At 32.5% G+C, this 22,817-nt stretch overlaps 2 protein-coding genes across 2 annotated transcripts; one reads left to right on the plus strand and one right to left on the minus strand.

Annotated features, from left to right (window-relative positions):
- Positions 1–1,273: 1,273 nt before the first annotated feature.
- On the plus strand, positions 1,274–5,378 carry LOC120154352 (replication factor C subunit 5-like). Its single transcript, XM_039166126.1, has 9 exons — positions 1,274–1,517; positions 1,809–2,025; positions 2,289–2,368; positions 2,466–2,625; positions 3,427–3,508; positions 3,985–4,114; positions 4,218–4,281; positions 4,367–4,435; positions 5,073–5,378. Exons 1-9 carry the CDS (start codon positions 1,328–1,330, stop codon positions 5,170–5,172), a joined length of 1,092 nt encoding a protein of 363 aa, XP_039022057.1. The 5' UTR covers positions 1,274–1,327; the 3' UTR covers positions 5,173–5,378.
- A 2,698-nt stretch (positions 5,379–8,076) lies between these two features.
- LOC120154331 (probable E3 ubiquitin-protein ligase HIP1) lies at positions 8,077–8,373 on the minus strand. The gene has a single exon (XM_039166116.1). The coding sequence runs from the start codon at positions 8,371–8,373 to the stop codon at positions 8,077–8,079; it is 297 nt and encodes a 98-aa protein (XP_039022047.1).
- Positions 8,374–22,817: the final 14,444 nt, after the last annotated feature.

Here is a 22,817-nt window from a genome sequence, read left to right on the forward strand (position 1 = left end):
GTAAGAAAATAAATTTGTCCGTCAATGTTAGGGTTTTCTTGGCCCATTAACGTGGGCCCTAAAATTATATAGAGAAAAAGGGATGTTATTAAATTATTTTGAGATCTACGACGTTTTCTACAGTGTAGGATGAATTCATTATTTTGATGTGATAGTTTTATGAAATATTATTTTTATATTCAAAGTCTATTATTTTAATATTTCTTTTGACGTGATGAATTTTATTAAAAATATTATTTTTTTAAAAATTTTTAATATGAATTTAGTTTTAAAAAAATGGTAAAAAAAATAACCATTTGTTTTAGATTTCAAATGTCCAAACCCATACAAAGGTACCACTTTTTATATTGGGTAAACTACATGTTTACTATACAAACTATTAGTTTTGTTTTCTTTTGGTACTTAAATTTTTATTTGTTTTAAAATTATACTTAACGTTTACTTTTTTTTATTATGGTACCTCATTGTTAAAATTAAATTTAAAAGTTAGAGTGATTAAATTATGAGCAATTTGAAAGTTATTAAATTTAACTTTTTTATTTTAATTATATATTAATAAATTAATAACAAAAATATGATGTCACAAAATTAAAAAATTAAACTCCAGTGACCAAAATAGGAGTGAGAAGATAATTGAGTGATAAATGATGTAATTTACTCATAAAAATGTCATTCTCATTCAGCTAAACTTTTAATAGCAATGTACCAAAATAAAATAAAAAGTAAATGTTAGGTATACTTTTGAAATAAATAAAAATATAAATACCAAAAGAAAACAATACTAATAATTTATATACTAAACATATAATTTATCCAATATAAAAAGTGATACCTTTGAAATCTAAAACAAAAAGCTTTTTTACACCAGTGGAACTCGTAGTTCTAATTTTTTTAAACTAAATTCATATTAAAAATAAAAATAATATTTTTTAATGAAATTCATCACTTCAAAATATTAAAATATTAAAAAATAAAAATAATAATAGAATTTGAGATGACGAGTTTACCATGTAATATAAAAAATATGGTAGATACTAAAATAATTTTTAAGATATTCTATTGAACCAAATAATTATTTCGGGTGCTCTATTGAGAAAAAAATCCAATGTTAGTGGATTGTCTCCCGAGAGTTTTGGTCATGGCAAGAAAAAGAAGGGGGGGGGGGGAAATCGCGCTTCAAAAACAGGGTTGGCGCCATAAGACAGTCACACTCGTAAAATATCACAGCGAGCGACGTAAAACCCCATTTTCTCGTAAGCCGTATCGAACGATCACGATTGTAGCAGTATACTAAGAAAGAACAAAGCGAAGAAGAAATTCAACGACTATGACGGAAGTAATCTCGCTGATGGACATCGACGAAGACGATCAGCATCAGAAACAAAACGATTCCCAGAAGCTAAACAAGGGCAAAAATGTTGTCACAGCCACCGATACCAAAGCCACTCCCTGGGTCGAGAAGTACCGTCCTCAGTCCCTCGCCGACGTAGCCGCTCACCGCGATATTGTTGATACCAGTAATTCCTTTTCTATCTGTCCTAGGTTTTTTTTAAATGCATTTCCGCTTTATTTTCTTTTTCTATTTAAATATTTAATGTGATTATAGGGGTACAAACGGAATGAGTTCCAGGAAAGGGAAGAACATAGTTCGAGATTTCAATATTTTTGTATTCCTATTCTGTAATTGTTCATTAGTAAAAGGAATTAGGTTAATATAAACGTCTGCTCTCAGTTGAAGGAAATTTGATGATATTTTACTCGTGCTTCTTTACAAATTGTTTACTCGGTTTTTTGTCGGTGAAAATTAGTTGATAGGCTTACAAGCGAGAACAGATTGCCGCATCTTCTATTGTATGGTCCTCCTGGAACAGGCAAAACATCCACCATTCTGGCTGTTGCACGGAAGCTTTATGGAGCACATTATCATAATATGATTCTGGAGTTGAATGCTTCGGATGATAGGGGAATTGATGTTGTTAGGCAACAAATTCAAGATTTTGCTAGCACCCAAAGCTTTTCATTTGGGTAAATTCCTTTTGTTTTGTGCAATTGATCCATGATTGCTTATATTATGCATTAGTTTGACAACCACCACTGGCTATTTATGAATATGGAAATGCAGAAGTTGCTTTTGGTTGTTTAAATCCAGTCATTCTCTTGTATTGCTGCTGATATTGCTCGGGCATTTTCGTCTACATTTTTCATAATTTAGCATTTTTTGATCTTTGGGCTTGAATAAATGCTTTGCAAAGGTAACCTGTTGATGCTTAATATTGAGGTTTTCACAGAGCGAAGTCATCGGTAAAGTTGATTTTACTTGATGAGGCAGATGCTATGACGAAGGATGCCCAATTTGCCCTGCGTAGAGGTATAATTTATTTTTGACCAAATTTATCTTATTGGAAGTTATCATTTCTTTCTTCCCCTTTCTTTATTGTAACTACATTTTTAGTGATTCCCTGCAGTTATCGAGAAATACACAAAGAATACTAGGTTTGCACTGATCTGTAACCATGTGAACAAGATGATTCCAGCACTACAGTCCAGATGTACTCGGTTCAGATTTGCACCTCTCGATCCTATTCATGTCACTGAGCGTCTTAAGCATGTTATCGAGGCTGAAGGGTAAGTATTCTGTTTCCTTTTCTATTCATTTGTGTTGTGCTAAACTTTGGGTTAGAGTGAAGCGTTTCTAATTTAAGTGCTCTTTTATGGGGAAAAGAGGTGGGAACAAGTTTCTAACTTTATATATTGGTGATAATCAGCTAAAATATTGATGGTATACAAGCTTACTAGAATGCAAAATAATTCCTGCTAATAGTTTTTACCTGCAGTTCTTTTTTTTCAATGCTAGAACCCATTAAAAGTTTCTTCTTATATATTTCTTGTTTGCATTGTTAAAATTTTACAGCTTACTTTTACTTGATTCAAAGAAATCATAAAATTTTGTTTTGCTGGATGGTCACTATGTTATTTCATTCCTAGGGCTGCAGATGAGTTGAGTTACACATGATCAGTTCCCATTTAATACATGAGTCTAATGCTAGCTTTATCTCCCTATTGATTTTTAGGCCTATAAATGACTTTTTCCTGCTTTTTGTAGTTTCCAACTGATCATAATTTCAAGTTTCCAATTATTGTCCTGCTCCAAATTGAGCTAGAACTGCTATTTTTCATTTTTGCCACTAGTTAAGCTAGAGCTTGCCTTTTCAGGCTTGGCTCAAGCTTGGCTCAAGCTTGGAACCAGCATAGATTGAATGTTTTAAGGTGTAGCTTTATCAAGCCATTTTGGACTTGTGTTAGAGTTGTTAGAAAGTGAAAATCTGTTCCTTAGCATGTCTCATATGGATTTACCTTTTGTTCTTTAGATCTTATCTTTGAATCTTTCACCCGACTACAATTGCAATTTTTGCTTCATTGGACCAGGCTTGATGTAACTGAGAGTGGCTTGGCAGCACTAGTACGGCTTAGCAATGGTGACATGAGAAAGGCTTTAAACATTTTGCAGGTATCTAAACCACTTACTCAAAAATTGCTTTTGCATAAATTGGTGTACGATAATGGCCACTCACTTGTTTAAGAAAGACAAATGACAGGTTGGCATCGATCTGTTCTTTGCTTTGTAGCAGAAGTCATTTTACATTACTGTATGATCTCATTATTCTTTGGAGGAGTAGTGTAGCCTCGTCTAATTTGTGGTTGATGTGTAGGGTTACATGAGTGCTGTTTTAGGTGATGTCAACACTTGTTTAATGAATAGGATACATTTTTTTCTCACTTGGGGAAGGGGATTTAAACCTGGCTGTCAAGCTAGGGAATTATACACTTCTCTCTGACTTGAATGCTCAAGTGCATGAATAAATGTACTTTATTTTCCATACTGAGGGGGATTTTGGAGTATGATGCCTATTACTTCTAAAGTAGTTAGTGTTATTCATGAATGTGTAAGAGTGCTATTGTTAATAATTTCTTTGCTATATGCAGTCCACACACATGGCTTCTCAGAAGATTACAGAAGAAGCGGTGTATCTCTGTACTGGAAATCCATTGCCTAAAGACATTGAGCAAATATCTTACTGGCTTCTGAATGAATCATTTGCTGAGAGTTTCACACGTGCTTATCTCAATCTTTCTGTTTGTTATGCAGTTCATAAAATTGTCATCTTTAGATCTGCTTTTTAACACCAAATCTTTATTCTGTGATTAACTCTCTGTAGGAGTTTCTAAAATGAAGACAAGAAAAGGATTGGCCTTGATCGATATTGTGAGGGAAGTGACTATGTAAGTTCCATGTCTCTTTTAACTTCTAAAAGGCAACTCTTTACAATTTTCTGGTTGATATTCATTCACTACAGTTTTTTAACAGGTTTGTTTTTAAGATTAAAATGCCCTCAGATGTTCGAGTTCAGTTAATTAACGACCTGGCAGACATAGAGTAAGTACTTATACCTGCTCTCTCTGTCTCTCTCTCAACTCAAATACAACACAACACATGAATAATTGGTAAATGGTTGATGCTTTGATAAAAATAAAGCCAAGATACTGAGATGTTAAATAATGTACTTACAAGAAAATTTGTTAAATAAGCAATACCTATCATTTACTAATATTGCTCAAGACTATTTTATTGCTGGTATCAGAAATTGCTTGCTTTGGGATTCCATTTAGAGTATTCTTACCCTAAGGAGGTTTTAGAGCCATTTTACTCGGGCTATTTGATGGTTGTCGAAAAATTTCTTTTGGCCAAGTTGTTGAACGCTTTAAATACGGGCCATATTATGGAAAGAACTATGCTCATGAGCTCATCAACATAAACATACTTTCATATTAGATACTAGATTGAAGAATAATTGACTAGTGGATGGGATGCAATCCCTGTAAAAAAAACTGTTGCCTTTGTTTTTGAAATCATGAAAAAAATGTTTATTAAATATCTGTTTGTATTGGCGAACACATTTTATTTTGGTATTTCTAGTTGAGACCATAACTGATATTGTATAGTGGGTGTGAATTGTGGAATGTATATATGATAGTAGCTAATGCTTTCAACCGGTATGTTTTACCATTTGCAGGTATCGTTTGAGTTATGGGTGCAATGATAAATTGCAACTGGGATCACTCATTGCTACTTTCACTCAAGCTAGATCTGCTCTAGTTTCTGCAGCAAAGTAGCTGTTCATGAAGCTTGGCCTCATTTCTTCTCCCACTGGGGATCTCAGCATGTTCTTTTTGTGTGGTTTTGGCCTGACAAATACCAAGTGTTTTTGCGCATGTAGTCTGAGTGGTGAATTCCTAAAGCATGCATTCCTTTCATTTGTAGTCATTTTTGCGTCTCTTAAGTTTACATACTTCACCAGCATTGTGGTTCCACTTTATTTATCAATAGACATTTCAGATGTAGTCCCTTTAGCTTTGTTCCTTGCCTGCTTGTGATTGGTAGAAGTAAACTGAGTTAGAACATTTTCAGTTTGGAAAATCAGTAGGACAAGAGAAGCTAAGGGTAAAGACAAGTAAACCTAGTGAGTCACCCGAATCAGTCAAAAAGTGATTCCTATGTCATGTACACTCATCATATCAATAGCGATGCAAGTGAATATTTTGTTTTCCTGTTGGCAGAGAAATGTTAGGGTTGGTAGTTGATGGTTTCCTCTTTCCATTGATTGATGGGAGGTTGGTGTAAATCAAACAATATTAGACAACGGTTGGTTCTTTGCAAATGCCTTGCAATCCTTGTATATATATGTATGGCGAAACCTATGGCAGCCAATTCCATGCACGTGCAGGGGGTTGGTATCTCATTGATGATTCGATGGGTTCATAACAAAGTAACGATATAAGGAAAGTTTTACGTGCGGCAGCCGGCAGTCATAATATATTGCTAAAAAAAGACGTTATCAGTTTTGTTATTATTTTTTTAACAAAATTGGTAAAAAATTACCGGAAATATTATTATTTATTTTTATCGGTTTTGTTATTATTGGGTGTTTTACCGGTTTTGTTAACATATCCGGTAAAGCGTTACCGATTTTATTATTTTTTCTATCGGTTTTGTTTTATTGGGTTCTTTATCGAAAATGTTAAAAAAATATTAATGTTTTAGGTTTTAGGTAGAATAAATAATGTTTTAGGTAGTTTTTTTTATCGGTTTTATTAAAATAATAATAATAAAATCGGTAATATCTTTTCTTAGTCGTCGTATATTAAGGTTGTTGTACGGTAAAACTTTCCAACAACACATCAATTTTGTCAACTAACTTGCGGTTGAAATGGTATTGAAGTTCAATGACATGATTCGTCATATTTGAGTGACATGCTATTGTCCGAGGGGTTGATCAGAAATGGAGGAATAATGATGCTTATAAATCCGATATAAAGTAACAATAATACTCGACCTTTGTATATCGAATAACATATAATGAAGCTAAAGATTAAAAACTCTTACCATTAATATATAAAATACTAATTCATTTAACAAAGCAGCAGTTAGTGCTAAAAGAACCCGTTTGTATAACATTTTTGTAATGCCATCATCCTTTAACAAGACTTAACTCGCTAGAAGACTGATCTGTACAGGATGGAACTTCTAAGCAGCTTCTATACTCCGTACACTTGAGGGGGCCTCTCTTAGATTTCTCCTTTCTCATCGCATCAACTATATAAACGTTTCTCTTATACGTTGCATCTTAAACCATTTACTACAAAAACTGGACCTTTGATATATATAATATGCTTAAAGGCAAGCAACCCCAAACTCCTATTGTATTTCTCCCGTAAATTTCCTCACCTGATTCCCGTTGTGGTTGCTTGTAAAGAAATGAACTTGTAATCCTTTATACGCTTTCGTCGTTTCCGGTCCTGTTGGACCGGGTTATCTCGATTTCAAGTGTTCTGGAAGACCCGTCTTTGTTGCCATCGTGATTCAGGCTGAATAAACCACTGTACTCCCTCCGTCATGTCTTTGTCGATCTAAATAGTTGATCTTCCTAAAGTCGTCCTTAAAAACCAACCTCTCCATCAGAAATCAGACAACAATTTGCCAAAGATATGATGAAAATATAACTATTAGCACTTTTCCCATCCACTACGAATGGAAAACTGTTCATCAAAGCACACCTGAGAATGTCACTGCATCGAGGTTACAACAATTTAACCGTAGTACATTCAGAACAAGACTCGGAAAACCTCGTTTACCTTCCCAAAAGTATTTTTACTTTTGCAAATGATGTGAAGTTTTTGTCCCTTTGGGGGCACATCAAAGGTCCACGTGAAGCCTTCTTTCCACTGTATCGTAGTACAAATTTATTAATTAAATATACGGGTTACTACTGGTAGATCTAAGGATCCATACACAAAAAAAAGTAAATATAGATTAATGAAATGTGGGGAACCCATCGACAAGATATCGAATTAAATGGATCGAAGTAATCTTTGGTGATTGTTTTGGCATTATCAGTGAAGGCGGAAATGAGAGATCTTCGTGGGATCTGTATTATTTTGTAAGGAACAGGGCAAAGCATGTTCATGGGGGAGAGAGCATATGCAGTTGGGGCTGCCATCTATTATTTTATTATAATAAACAAACTGCTTTCTAAAATTATACTTATCTGTAAATATCAAACTCAATTTTCTACACATTTCTTCTTCTTCTTCTTCTTCTTGCTGTAAGAATCCAAACCTTTTATATCACTCTGGGGGGCTAGAAAAAGCTTGGCATCTCTAGGCTGGATGAAAGAAACGTCATGGAAATGCTTAAAGTTTGTGTGAATTATGCTTTAAAAAAGGGTTAAGGGTAATGTGAGGTATGTGTTTAAGAAGGTGTCATGGACAAAAGATTGGACTTCAAAATGAAATATTGAAGGATCGAGCTTTTATTTTGAGTGAATTTAAGGTAGAAGACAAGCTAAATAAACACAGGATCTCAACAACATTGTTGGATGATGGAATTTCAATGCTACAAATGGGGCAATTCTTCTTCATTCGGAGCCATTTGCTTATGCAATTAGGAAGTGCAACTAATCTTTCATTGTCTACGCATTCGACTTGACAAATTACACATCAATCAACTCCGTTTTCAAGCTAGATGGATTGAAACTTAAATGGCCTCAAGCATGAAGAAAATTCTTCCTCTGATACCCCTCTCTTCCCTGCTCCTATTATCTCTTCCAAAACTATCAACTCTTCGTACGAGAGGTTGTCTGAATCGATCTCGTTATTGTTGTCTTCTTCTCCACCATCGTACTCCGTCTCTTCATTAACATTGTTAATATATTGTCCCTCGAGAAACTCTATGTCACCTCGGACTTCAAAACATCCGTAATCGTTGTTGTTTTGATCATCGTCATCGCCATAATTACTTTCGATGGTTTTGAGCATCGAATAGATTTATTTTCAGTTAATCCGTCGGACTTCAAAATATTTTTAGTCAATTAATGAATGTACTATAAAATATTTTAGTTTTTGGTTTAGCATAATCAATGAATCATTTAGATTACAACTAAAATATTAATTAGTTTTATACTTTTAACATATTTGACTTTGCTATGTGATTAATAAAAAAAAAGAATTGTTATTTGAATATAATTATAGCTTTTGGATTGTAGTTGTTATGGATGGAGTTGATTTAGATATGAAACGATTTACTAAAAGATATTCTAAATTTTATTTTATTTAATTAATTAAAATTTAATAAAAAATAATTCGGTTCAAATAATTAACCCTTAATACATATAATCGAATTTGAACATCCTTTACAACAAATTTATTATGGTTAAAATAACTAATTTTGCTTGCCAATGAAATTACGACATACATAATTAATTTCTCTAATTATTTAATTTAAAGTATTCAATATTGTCTTTCGGAAAAAGATATATATTCAATGCTGTTTTCATTTTAACTTTGATTTCGTATTTACCATCGCACTCTCAGACTAGGTGTAATGGAAATTATTCTTGAGCTTTAGTTTTTCTCCGCTACAGAGAAGGGGTGAGTTTGCGTTTAAAAGAAAATGGTTTAACTGCAGCCTTATTCCCTGCAGTCTCTAGAATTTTCAAAATTGAAAATTTTTAGAGTTTAGTGATCAAAATAGAAGAGAAGAAAATAGTCGAGTGACGAATGATGTATTTTACCCAATTTATAATAGCATGATTAACGAAATCTTGGCCAATGATGGAAAACGTTGTCAAAGGGCTAGATTGGTTTCTTTTATCGAGTTTGAGGGCCACAATCATCCAAAAAAACGATAGGAGCTATATTGATTTTTTTTAAAGTTTAGGGTCCTCTGATGCATCTAAGACTATAAAATAACCATATTTTATGATTAAAATATCGGATGTCCAAATACTTTGAAAGTAATAAAAGTTTGATAATTTAAATGCAGTTTCAAAGTAATTAAAAATAAAGCCAAATCCCACAGTCTGTCAATTATTGATAGAAACCATACGAGTAAAATATTGGTAATTAAGACTTAGTCATGTAGATACCGATCCGATCCGATCCTAATGTCTCAAACAATCTAAAAGGGAAGAAAAAAACGGGATGAGCTGAAACCCAATGTGGTCCAAAACTAATTCAAATGAGCAACAAAATTTATAAACGAAACATACAAATTTAATCATGACAACATATAAGAAATATAATAAATGTCACCTATGAGCAATTATGCATTTAATAAACATTACCATCACACTACATCCAAACACATATGCAATTTATCAATATCAGCATCTCCGATAACAATATCTCTAATGACAACGATTCCATTAACAACAACTCCAATAACAACAACTCCGATAATAATATACAACCCCTAACTCCCGATACTCCAATAATATCGACTCCGTTAACCATGACTCCGATAATAAAACCTCTAATCCCCCAATCCCAAAACTCCAATATATATAATTATGCATTTCAAAATTTCAACATATATAAATTAATGTGTCCACCACAAGATTTAGCATGCCTTAACATTTTAAAATTTCACACAACATCAATCAACACCACATGCTTCTATTGCATATAAATAATTCAATCATGCATATGAATTTACCTAAAGCTTACATCTTTGCACAATCGCCAAACATAACAACTATTAATTATTTTTAAAAATTAATGAAATGCTAACAGGGAAAAATATGTTCGTATTAAACTAAACGGACTCGTGAATATACGAATAATTAATTTAACTCTAAATCAGGGGAAATACACACATAAATATTAATTATAACACCTCCAACCCGTATCCAACCCGGATACGAGTCAGAGATATTACATTAACTTTTAAAACACAACTCATTATAAATAATAGTAAAATACTTGAACTTATATTACGAAAAATACAATAATATACATATGATAAATATAAGTTTACCAAAATATTCAGAGCATACACAACGTAACTCTTTAATTACATGCCAACATCCATTTCCATAACAAAATGACATACTGATTAAGTTGCTTCTGATCTGATAGTTGCAGGAGTAATGTTGTCCAGCTGCTTAACCTCGATCGTCTACTTTATCGGATCCTACGTGTGAAACACTCACACGCTAAGTCATCGACTTAGTGAGGCAATATAATAATAATATCAATAAATATAAAGTAATTGCCAAAATGAGATGGGTTGCAATAATAAGATGTATGTAAACAATGCAATAACCAAAACCATGTTTCTTACACATATACTTATCAAATTCACATTCATAAGTTCGCCTTAGTAAGTTCATTAGCCCATGGTACCATACAGAGAACCTAAGGTATGTGAGTATTGTGAGGTTGTGCACTATGCTGTCACCACAGCTCATATAATTGCACCTAAGTGCCACTTAGAATTGCACCGGAGTGCCGCGTAGAATTGCACCGTAGTGCCATATAATAATGTCCATAAGGACCACATATCATTTCTTAAGAATCATATACATATGCCAAGGATCAAGTATGTGTCTCACTAGACCTCACACATGTTCTAAAGAATACATATATGTCCCGAAGGACCACATATCATTCCTTAAGAATCATATACATATGCCAAGGATCAAGTATGTGTCTCACCAGACCTCACACATGTTCCAAAGAATACATATATGTCCCGAAGGGCCACATAGACCCTCAACCCTTGGCATGCCAACTATACCTATAGTTCTCATTTAAATAACATGGGCTTTCACAATTTATCTTATTTGTATCACGTAGAAATATTATTTTCATACCTTTATCACATAACTCATATAACTTTTTCTTGCATATTCATGTCCCATAATGCATATGGTATGGATTCATGTCATATATCATAATATGAAATACTATCATGTATCAAAATATTGAATCTAGACTTATCACAAGTCTAGAACTGAATAAAATACATATTCATGCTATGCATATGCACTCACCTAGATTTCTTTGTCTTTCCCTCGATTGATCCTACTTGTTGATGGTTCCGGAACTCGTTTAGGCTCGATATCTACATAGTAATTCATTGATACGTATCAGTATACTAATTAATATATTCTAAACTATCATTTCTTAGGCTAAAAGAAAAGCCATTTTCATCTTTTAATGGAGGTATGCATCGATGCACTACACCATGCATCGATACATAAATCCTATTCGATGTTTGTATTTAATGGGGATGCATCGATGCACTCCTTATGCATCGATGCATAAATCCTATTCGATGTTTTCTTTTTAAATTAATGCATCGATGCACTGCATGTGCGTCGATGCACCTTAAACAATTTCTGGGATTTATCATCGATGCATCGGTGCACAAATGTGCATCGATGCACATTGCCCAGAATTGTCATTTTAACACGAAAATATCTTCTTAGTCTACTTAGCACTTTATATTTCCCCTCTTTATATATCCTTAACTTTCATACTCTTACTTAAACTAATTATTATCCATTCCATACTTTTGAAACTTAAAAATCCAATTCTCCATGTAGAATTTAAGAATCTAACCCAAATTCCAACATGTTCTAATTTGAATTCTAACACCTCATACTTCTTAGTTAGCTTTATGACAAGTCAAATTCCACTTCTAATTCTTATTAGGAACTCTAATCCAAGATTTCACTTTTCTATTTCCTTTATTTGATTCTTCATATTCTCCTCATCTTATGGTTTTAAGATAATCTAAACTTTCCTTAAGCTTAGTTATCAACTAAGGATCAATAAGAAACCTTAAATTCATCAAGAATTTAATCAATAAGAAAACTCACCTTTAGCTTGGTCTCTCGATGGAGAAGAAGAAGAAAAGAAATCTGGAAACTTTTGTTCTCTTCATTTGCCTTCCACGTGGATTTAAATATCCTCATCTAATATTTAGTTATTTCCCCTATTAAAAGACTCCTTTACCCCTTTAGTTCCTCCTTCTTTGTTAATTGATCCTACACAAAACATTCCCATTAAATCTTTCAACTATTCAATTTATCTACTTTGGTCACTGAATTTTATAATTTCACAATTTGATCACTAACCCGGTATGGAGGATGTTACATTAATATTCTACAAATATAAATCGATGTTATTTATGCGTCAACGAGGAAAATAACACACACCTGAAAAATCCTGAAATCCGCTTATATGTTTTGAAATGCGTTTTATCGAAATTTATTGATTTACTGGCTTATAAACCATGGCTACATGGTATGTGTTCTCCGGTTACGGTTGTCACCGAAAAGTATAAATTGTTCATGATTTATGGAATCATGGAATTTACTGATTTATGAACTATGGTTTCCTGTTTTCACTGGTTATTACTTGAACTGTTTTATTGGGACATTATCTAGGTAGGCTAAAGGTTCATATTTGATCAAGCTGGTAAATCCTTATGGATGTAAGGTGAACCTTGGGTAGGCTCTGAAGCCCCGAGAAACTTTCTTGGGCAGGCTCTTAAGACCCAAGGCACTCCCTTGGGTTAATCATGGGACTATATATGGTGTACATGTGGAGGACAATTATATGGTTTATTTCATTGTCACGTTTACGAGATTTTACTAGATCACGATTCAATTATTACGGTTTACGGTTAAAACTGATTTATACAGGATTTTTATATGGATAGGATTATGGAGTATGGAGGTTCAACCCTGATCAGCTGATAAATCCTTACGGACCTAAGGATACCCTTGGGCAGGCCCATAGGCCCCAAGGCATTCCCTTAGGTTGGCTCCCTTTGTTGTGTGCTTAGGGTAAGCCCTTATGGATGCAGTTCTGAGGAACTGCATAACGTTGTTCAGTTGGAGGGTTCTACTATGATTTTGAAAACATGTTTTAAACGATTACTATTTTAAAAAGATTTATATCTTTTCATTCGTTTTGGTTGGAACACACTATACATCCCATTCCAATCTCCTGAAAACATTGTACTCTAAATGTTTTATATAACTAAGATCTTCATGCTTTTACTCGATGAACTACCCAGTGGAACCCCAACTTACCCTAAAAACTTGTATACGTCTGATTCAATAAGGAAATTTTATGACTTTCTATTTATCTGCATGTCTTGTAGCATCAATTGGTAGTATTGTATTACTGAGCTTCCCAAAGCTCACTCTTTTACTCTCATTTCAGGTTGAAATAATCAAACCAGTGTAGCTATCGCATCAGTAAAGGAGTTTTGTCGGCGTTGCTTGCAGAGTACGGTGCATGTGATTAGGGGGCATGTAGGTTGTATTTTTGTATTATATACGAGTCTCAAATCTGTTTCATTTTTTAATATTGTTAAATTTTACTGTTGTGTTTATAAATTGTTTTATGATTTTACATGTTTTAACAAAAAAAAATAATTTTTTCGATACTTTTACGGTGGGTCGCTCCGGTGGCCCTAATATGACACCCCAGATCGAATCGGGTCACCCGTATCGGTCTAAGGGGGTTACAATTATGATCAGTTGACCGACACCTTGAGATCCACCAATAATGGACACTATCAGACTAGGTGTAATGGCAATGCACCGTGTCATCAAATTCCTTATCCATTTCTTCATCTTAAGATCCAAACTGTAAGTCAAATATATATATGATATTATAAATGTTAGAAATGAGTCAACTTTATTACATTTGGCATGATAGTTAAGATTATTTATTACATGATGAATATGATGTGTTTATGTTCAAGAAAGGTAATTGATGATGATTATGATATGTAAATGTTATGCGGAAATGAAATGTTTAGGGTACGAACTGCCCATTATGATCTGAAAAGTCATTTATGTCAATATATTGATATTTTTGATATTCAATATCGTATAATAATTAATGGAGAAGCTCATTGTATGTTGCATTGAGAGTCGTAAGTATACTTGGCATGCCAGGAAGTACTGTAAAGTTCAATTTGTAACATCCTCAATATCGGGTTAGTGATTTTAAGTGTAAGATTTTTTTTAAATTTCAATGACCAAATTAAATAAATTGAAAAGTGAATGAATTAATTGAAAGATGTTGGTGTAGGATTAATTAAAAAATAAAGGAAGAGTAAAAGGGTAAAAGGGTCATTAAATAAGGGGATGAATAAAATAATAAATGGGGTTATATTACAACCCACGTGGGGCTTATGTAGGAAACAAATGTTTCCAGATTTCTCTCATTTCTTCTTCCTTCTTTCTTCATCTTCTTCTTCTCCTAAACGTGAAGCACCCAAGCTCAAGGTAAGAATCTGAATCTTGGTTGTTTATTTGATTTTTGGTTTAATAATGGAAGTTTGGATGTTATATAAGCTAAAGGAAAGCTTATATGACATTAAAACAACAAGATAAGTGTTTTAGAGATGGATTTGAAGAATGGATTTTTAGATGAAATTTAGATATGGATGAGTTTTTGAAGTTTGAATAAGATTTTTGACTTGTCAAGAGGTTAATTAAGGAATATGGAGTGTTAGAATTGGATTTAAAACATGTTAAAAAATTTGGTATGATTCTTAGCTTTAAGAATTTGAATGAAGTATTGGAGATAATAAGGTGTGTGAATGATAGAAGTTAGTTAAAATGGTTGTAGTTGAATTTAGTGGTATGAAATGAGTTTTGTATGAGGAAATTTAGTGATGAGTTGATGAATTTTTGGGTGAAAATTTCCAGAACGTAATAGGGGAATCGATACCCCCACAGTAGGGAATTGATTCCCCCTATAGGAAAAGTTGAAGTTTGGTTCATTAAATTCGTTTAAGCTATTAATATCAAATTATAAGGTTTAGACTTTTGATAATTGTCTCAGAAATTATGTTTATGTAGATATCGAGCCTAAACGAGTTCCAGAACAAGGGACAAGTAAGATTGATCAAGGGAAAGGCAAAGAGATCTAGGTGAGTGCATATACATAGCATGATTATAAAAATATGTTCAGTTCTAGACTTGTGATAAGTCTAGATTTTATATCTTGATACATGATTACATTCTGTATTATGATACATGACATGAATTCATATTATATGTATTATATGACATGAATATGCAGGAAAAGTTATATGAGCTATGTGATAAAGGTACGAATTTACATGTCTACGCGATATAAACTACGTGAAATGTAAAAGGCCATGTTATGTAGATGAGAACTATATGTATAATTGGCATGCCAAGAGTAGAGTGTCTATGCGGTCCCTCGGGACAAATTCTACGTGGTCTTTCGGGACATATATGTATTCTTTGGAACATGTATGAGGTTTGTTGAGACACCTACTTGATCCTTGGTATATGTATATGATTCTTAAGGAATTTCTATGTGGTCCTTATGGACAATCTTATATAGCACTACGGTGTATTTCTACGTGGCACTTCGGTGCATTTCTACACGGTCCTTCGGGAAAAATTTTACGTGGCACTTCGGTGCAAATTTATACGAGCTGTGGTGACAACATAGTGCACAACCTCACAGTACTCACATACCTCGGGTTATAAGTATTGTATCATAGGCTATTGAATCTATTGAACCTACTGAACTTATTATATGAATTCATGATGGTTAAATTGAGAAGATTATTGGTAAGGTACATTGTTATGCAGCTTACATGGATTGCATAGATGTTTTCATTACATTTCATCTTATTATGGCATCATTATTATATTTCATTGTTATTATTATTATGCCTCACTAAGTCTATGACTTAGCGTGTAAGTGATTTACACGTAGGTTCCAGGAACCAAGAATAGCAGAAATAGGAGTGGAAAAGACAACACCATTACTAGAAGATCAGTTCAGAAGTAAACAACAAAGATTATATTTTAGTTGTATAAAGTGTGTTGGCATGTAATACGTTGTTAGTTACGAACACTCTGATCGACTTTTCTAATGCTTTGAACGTATTTAAGTGAATGTAAATGTATAGAAATGAACAGTTAAATTTTTACGAGTTTTATGTACGTTTTACAGAGTACTGTAGTAGTACTGTAACAGGGGAATCGGTTCCCTATTTGCAATATGGAAAATTTAACACTTGGTACTGTAGCAAGTTACTGTTCATTACTATTAACGGTACTGTTCATATCGTATTTTACTGTTCATAAATACGTTTTTGGCTCAAAATTTTATACCAAATATAATTTAATAATATATTATCGTATTTTCTTAAAATAAGTTCAAATGTTTTGTTATTTTGTAAGGAAAAGTGTTTTAAAAAGTCAATGTGATATCTCAGACTCGTATTCGGGTCGGGTACGGGTTGGAGTGTTACACAATTCAAGTCAAGTTGCGGTATGTTCGTGTATATTACGTATGACACCGCTGGTGAACATGATATGTTTTACACTTGGAGTGCTTCTTATGATGATGATTGGCACCGTGAAGTGCCTAGTACGCACATTATATATGATTCACGTACCTTGCATTCTTATAAAAATGCATTGGGCTATAAACTTGAAAATAAGATATGAATATGAAATTAAGTTATGAATCTGAAATAAGTTATGAGTTCGGAAACAAGTTCTAAAATGTGAAAGTACAGATTATGAAAATGAAATGTGAAAGTGAATATGAAAGTGAAAGATGAAAATGAGATATGAAAGTTTTGTATTGTATATGAATAAAAAAGAATATGATGTGACTGTTATGTATGATATTGTTTATCTTGGCTTTGATATGACTATTATGTATGATATTGTTTATCATGGTTTTGATAAAATCATGAGATTATGATTTTTAGATTCTTGATGAGGAAAAATGGCATTAATAAATCAGTTTGGATATTTAGTGATTTTATTGGAATTTAAGTTAATGTTTTAAATTGTTATGATATAAGTAAGTTTTATATAAGTGAATATGTTGTTTAGATGTTGTTAAGTAGTTTGATATTATTATCACTTTAATTTGATTATAATGCCTCACTAGTGTATTATTAGCGTGTGATATTTTCACGCGTAAGTAAAGAAGAGCAAGTGAAATAACGAGCTGAGCATGCATCAATCAATAAAGAAAAATGTACAGGTATCAGTAATGACATCCTAGTGTTTTAGATTTTATAGATGACATGTATAAGAATAAGAAAAGTCTAAGATATGTTATTATGGATATAAATATGAATTTAAGTTTTGTGTTTTAGATAAAAATTATATTTTGACAAAGTAAAGAAATATTTTAAATTAGATAGTTTATCTTATGATATGGAACAATATTTGGAGGCTTAAATACTATAATATGATTTTACATGATTACATTATTTATTGAAAAGATTAAATTGGATAAATTTTATGTAATACCCCAAACATCGGGCAGTGACTAAAGTGTAAGGATTTAAAAGTTCAAGGATTAATTTGAGAATTATTGTTTAGGACTTATTATCAAAGAGTGGATAATGCAGGGGAATTGTGGTCTTTTAGCAGGAAATGAATTTAAAAATTCATTTTAAATGGTATTTAAGCATGTGGGGAATTAAGGAAAAGGAAAAGAAAAGTCTGGAAACTCTTCTCTTCATTTTCTCTTCTTCCTTTCTCCACCGAGACTTTCCATGCTAAGGTAAGAGATTTCAAAGTTGATTGTTTCTTTCATTTCTGATTTGGTCTTGAGTTCTTGGGTGATATAGAAGCTCAAGGAAGCTTAAAGATGAGTATAAACTAAGAGATCAATGATTTAATGGTGATTTAATAAAATGAGTTTTAAGAGAATTGATTGAAATTAATTGTATTTGAATTTTTAAAGATATATTTGACTGGTCAAGGGTTTAATTATGGGGTTAGAAGTGTTAGAAAGGTCTGAGAACATGTTTGAAAATTTTATATGATTTTTAGTTTAAAGAGTTTTGTGGAGAATTTTGGATGTTAAAGGGGATTTAAGTGACATAAGTTGGTTGTGATAAGCTATAGAGTTTAAGGATTTAAATGGGGTTAAAAGTATGAGATTTAGGTGAGTTTTGGGTAAATTTAGAATTGAAATAAGTGAAATCTGGGTAAGGGTATCGGTACTGGAAGAACATTACCGATACTATAAGGTTAAAGGGCATGAAAATATATGAATCGTATAACTGAATGGTACTAGTATCAATATTGGTAGGGGGTATCGATACCAATAGTAAGGTATCGATACTGTAATTGAAAATGAAAATCCAGAGTGCATGCTAGGTATCAATACTGAAGTATGTATCAGTACCATAGAAGGAAAGTATCAGTATTGGGTCTAGAGTACAGGTACTGTCCAGTCTGAAATTGAGAATTATGTGTTTTATTTAGTTAGGTAAATGCTGATTGGTTAACAGTTGAGTAAGCTCAGAAATTCATCTTGGTCATGTTATCTTGTAGATTTGATTGAAAGCTAGTGCTGAACGAATTGACGTATAAAGACAGAGTGTAAGTGAAAATGGGTTGCTTAAGGCTTAAGTAAGGCAAATGTGAGTGCATTTTATTTATGCTTTTAAAGTATGGAATGAGGAAGACTTGTGATGAGTCAACCTCGAATGTTTTGAAAGAAATTGTTTTGAATTTTATTATGAAACACTTTTATCATGCTTTTGTAAATAAATTTTGAATGTTTTGGCTTGTGAGGAGCCAATCTTGAAAGCTTGATAATGAAAATGATTTGATTTATGTTATGATATTTTTCAAATATTTTAATATATTCGTATTTATGAACTATGAGTATATAATATATGTGATTAAATGAAAATGTTGAATAAATGCTAGGTGAAATGAAATACTATGAGAATAAGTTCTATGTGAATGAATGATAAACTTGGATAATGCTACGTGAAAATGTCTATGTGAATATGTGTTAAGTGACCATAGTTTATGTGAATAAAAGATACTTGAATAATAAAAGTGAAATAATTATATGAAATAAGCCCAAAGTATATTTTATGAGAATTAGGGGTATAGTTGGCATGCCAAGAGTCGAGGGTTCTACGTGGACCTTCGGGACAAATTTCTACGTGGTCCTTTGGGACAAATTTCTACATGGTCCTTCAGGACAAATCTATGTGGCACTTCGGTGCAAATTATACGAGCAGTGGTTACTGCAATTATAGTGCACAACCTCATTGTACTCACATACCTTAAGTTCTCAGTGATATACAATTGACTAATTAAACAAATTGATATGGATTGAAAGAGTATAATTATATATGTAGTTTTTGTTATGAAATATAAGATGATTATGAATTCAACCTTGACTAAAAGTCTCTATTTATATCAAACATAAATTGATTTTCATATTAATTATTTTCCTATGAAATGTTTAAATAAATGTTTTATGGTTTTATTATACTCATTATGCCTCACTAAGTCAAAGACTCAGCGTGTGATTGTTTTCACACATAGGTTTAGAGACATCAGCAGAGTAAGCAAGGGTAGGACAACATATCTCTGAAGGATATTAGACCATAGTGAATTGAATAGTATGTGATTTGATTATGTGCAAATTGTTGGCATGTACTAAAAAATGTGTAAATTTTAGATACTCTGATATGTATTTTAATCATGTTTTATTAAGTTTTATTTTCATTGTCAAGTTTTAATCGCATTTTAAAAGAGTCACAGTGTTTTAAAAGTCAATGTGACATCTCAGAGTCGCATCCGGGTCAGATACGGGTTGGGGGTGTTACATTTTAAAAGTTCAAAATTTTACTGGATTTTCAACATTAGAATGTATGTAAAGCTATGTGACATCTTTGACTTGTATTCGGGTACGTATAAGAGTTATGGATGTTATATTGTATAGTTGAAATCAACACTGCAATAGCAATGTGAGAGCTTACTTTAACTGTGGTGGCATCTGAGCGTGATGCGGAGGGATATGAACCAGCAGTGTAGCCATGTATATTGGAAGGTTGGGAATATAACCTGGTGGAAATGGTGGATAATGTGATGCCTCCGGTGTTGCAACTGAGGACGAGCTAGAAGCGCCTACTCTTCGTCTATGAGTCGGGGGATGATCATGCTGTGATGGTGAACGCTTATGTCGACGCTGATGAATTGTCTTGCCTCGTGCTTCCTCGAAAAGTAGAAACAATTTCCCGTTCATATTGAACAATGGAATATAGTCTGGTTGTAACCGAATATCCAATTTCATGCATGTACTGTCGATGGGGAATACGTCGATGTCAATCCTCCCACAACATTATCCAATCTATGTTTTTCGGCACCCAATTGTCATCTTTTTTGCCACGTCTATCAACATTATGCAAATTGTTGATATTCATTATTGCTTCAGGAATATATTGTACGTAACCAAATTGATGAAACACATGATCAGTCTTATGCCACTCGACAATAACATAACATATCAGAGGCACAACCACCATCCATACATCTAATAGACCACTCAAGTCAGGTGGGAGACAAACCCTTATTTCATCCGTCGAATATAGGGCCCATTGAAACTAAAACAAAAATATATATTTCTTATCAAAATAATATTCTAATTAAATAATGATAATTAATAAAATCTAAATATTTAATTTTAAATATTTACCTCTATACCACCTTTTTTATCAATGAGTAAACAAATTTCTTCAATTCATCGGGTATAGAATGATGATTTTTCCTTGTTGATGACCACATATTCAATATAAAAAAAATATTTCAATATATACTCAACAAAATTATTTATGTATGATATTAATATTGAGATTACCTCAACAATAACGGGAAGAAAAACATATCATTCACGACCGAACATAAGAAGGGCATGCAATGCCACGCCCAAGACTAAAGAAAAAAGAGATAATCGCCAATAGCAGTTCTCTGATAATCTGTCACTTAACACATCTCTCTAAATAGAAATACCAAAAATGAGGAGCCCCAACTAAATGTGTCGGCTACTCTAAAATCAAGGAGGTGACACAACCAAATACAATGAATTTGGTTGCGAGATTTGTCGGGCATCATGATTCCTTCTATGAGTCGTAATATGTATTCCCGAGCAAATGCTTTAGCCTCATCATCTTTATAATTTTCTTTCAACCATTGAAATTTTGTTCGTAACCATGATAAAGGTATTCGACCACCTTTGAAATCATTCGGGACGTTACAAGACACTCCTGGCACAACGAATTCCAATCCCCATCTATGACACAACAAATAACATTTCCCTCTACCGAAAGCCCCAAATACAAAGAAACATCTTCCAACGTAATAGTGCACTCCCTACACAAACATGGAACGTGTGTATCTCCGATCTCCACCTCTCAACTAGTGCATAAATAAGGGTGGGTTCAAGTTTACAGTGTCCTTCATTTTTTGTTGTGTATCCAAACCCAGCCTCAGCTAAGTATGCCAGATAGGACGTGGTATGTTCATTTTATTGTTACAAATAAACGATTCTAACATACGATCATTTTACTAATTCATAAATAGTATTCGAATTAAAATTTAAACTAATACTAAAAAAATTAAATTAATAAAATATTTAATAAAAAATAAAATAATATTATCGTATCAGCAAAATGAGTCTAAATATGATTTGAATCCAATCGTAGCAACCGATCTTCCATTTTGCAACAACAAAAAATTTTAGCTATTAAAATAAAATATTATAAAATAATTAAATATGAAATAAATTTAATAACAAATATAAGAAATGAAGCGGCGGTGGTTGGCGACGGACGAACGCCGGCTGACGGTTGCCGGCCGGCTGGCTTCTCTCTGTTTTAGAGAGAAGCGAGAGAAAATTTCTCTCTCTCAGAGAAGAGAGAGAGAGGGAAAATGAAGAAATGAAGCTGGCCCTTCGGGCCAGCCGGTTTTGGACCTTATATAGGCCTTCCCGAACGACATCGTTTCGGGAAGGACTATACACGTAATTAGACAATAGTTAAACCCCGTCCGTCGTCCTCCTAACTTGTAAACATTACATTTTAGTCACTAAATCGAATTTATAATATTTTTAATTCAGTCTTCGAATTTCAATTTTATTCATTTAGTCTTTTATTTTAAAATAATATATTTAGGATAATAACAGATTTAATCCCTTAATTTTAATAAATAATATTTTAATCCCTAGTTTATATTTTAATTTATTTTATTATAATATCCGAATTTTAGATAATTTTATTTTAGTCACTAAATTATTAAATAAGAAAATAGCATGTTTAATCCCTGTAATTCTGATTAATTATGAATTAGGTTTTTCAATTTAATTTCACTATATTTAGTCATTTATTTTAAGTATTTTTTATTGCTTTTAAATATAGTTAGAATTGTAATTTTTTTTACTTGTTTATATTTAAATGTTGTTATAAATATAAATAAATAAATATTTATTTTAAATAAATTATTTTAATATTTAGTTTTCAATATCAAAGAAAAGGATAGTCTTAATACAACTGGATGTCCTATTCTGATATTTTAAAATTAAAAATTAAACAATATTATTTAAATTAATATTTATCAATATCAAGAAAA

The sequence above is a fragment of the Hibiscus syriacus genome, unplaced genomic scaffold (genome assembly GCF_006381635.1).
Source record: "Hibiscus syriacus cultivar Baekdansim isolate YM2019G1 unplaced genomic scaffold, ASM638163v2 tig00111128_pilon, whole genome shotgun sequence".
NCBI lineage: Eukaryota > Viridiplantae > Streptophyta > Magnoliopsida > Malvales > Malvaceae > Hibiscus > Hibiscus syriacus.

Excerpts from the sequence above, each read along its gene's own strand:
- LOC120154352 (XM_039166126.1), top strand. The coding sequence starts at position 1,328 with ATGACGGAAGTAATCTCGCTGATGGACATCGACGAAGACGATCAGCAT. Across the intron at positions 4,282-4,366 it reads ATTGTGAGGGAAGTGACTAT|GTTTGTTTTTAAGATTAAAA; the intron begins GTAAGTTCCATG and ends GTTTTTTAACAG. Across the intron at positions 4,436-5,072 it reads AACGACCTGGCAGACATAGA|GTATCGTTTGAGTTATGGGT; the intron begins GTAAGTACTTAT and ends TACCATTTGCAG.
- LOC120154331 (XM_039166116.1), bottom strand. The coding sequence starts at position 8,373 with ATGCTCAAAACCATCGAAAGTAATTATGGCGATGACGATGATCAAAAC.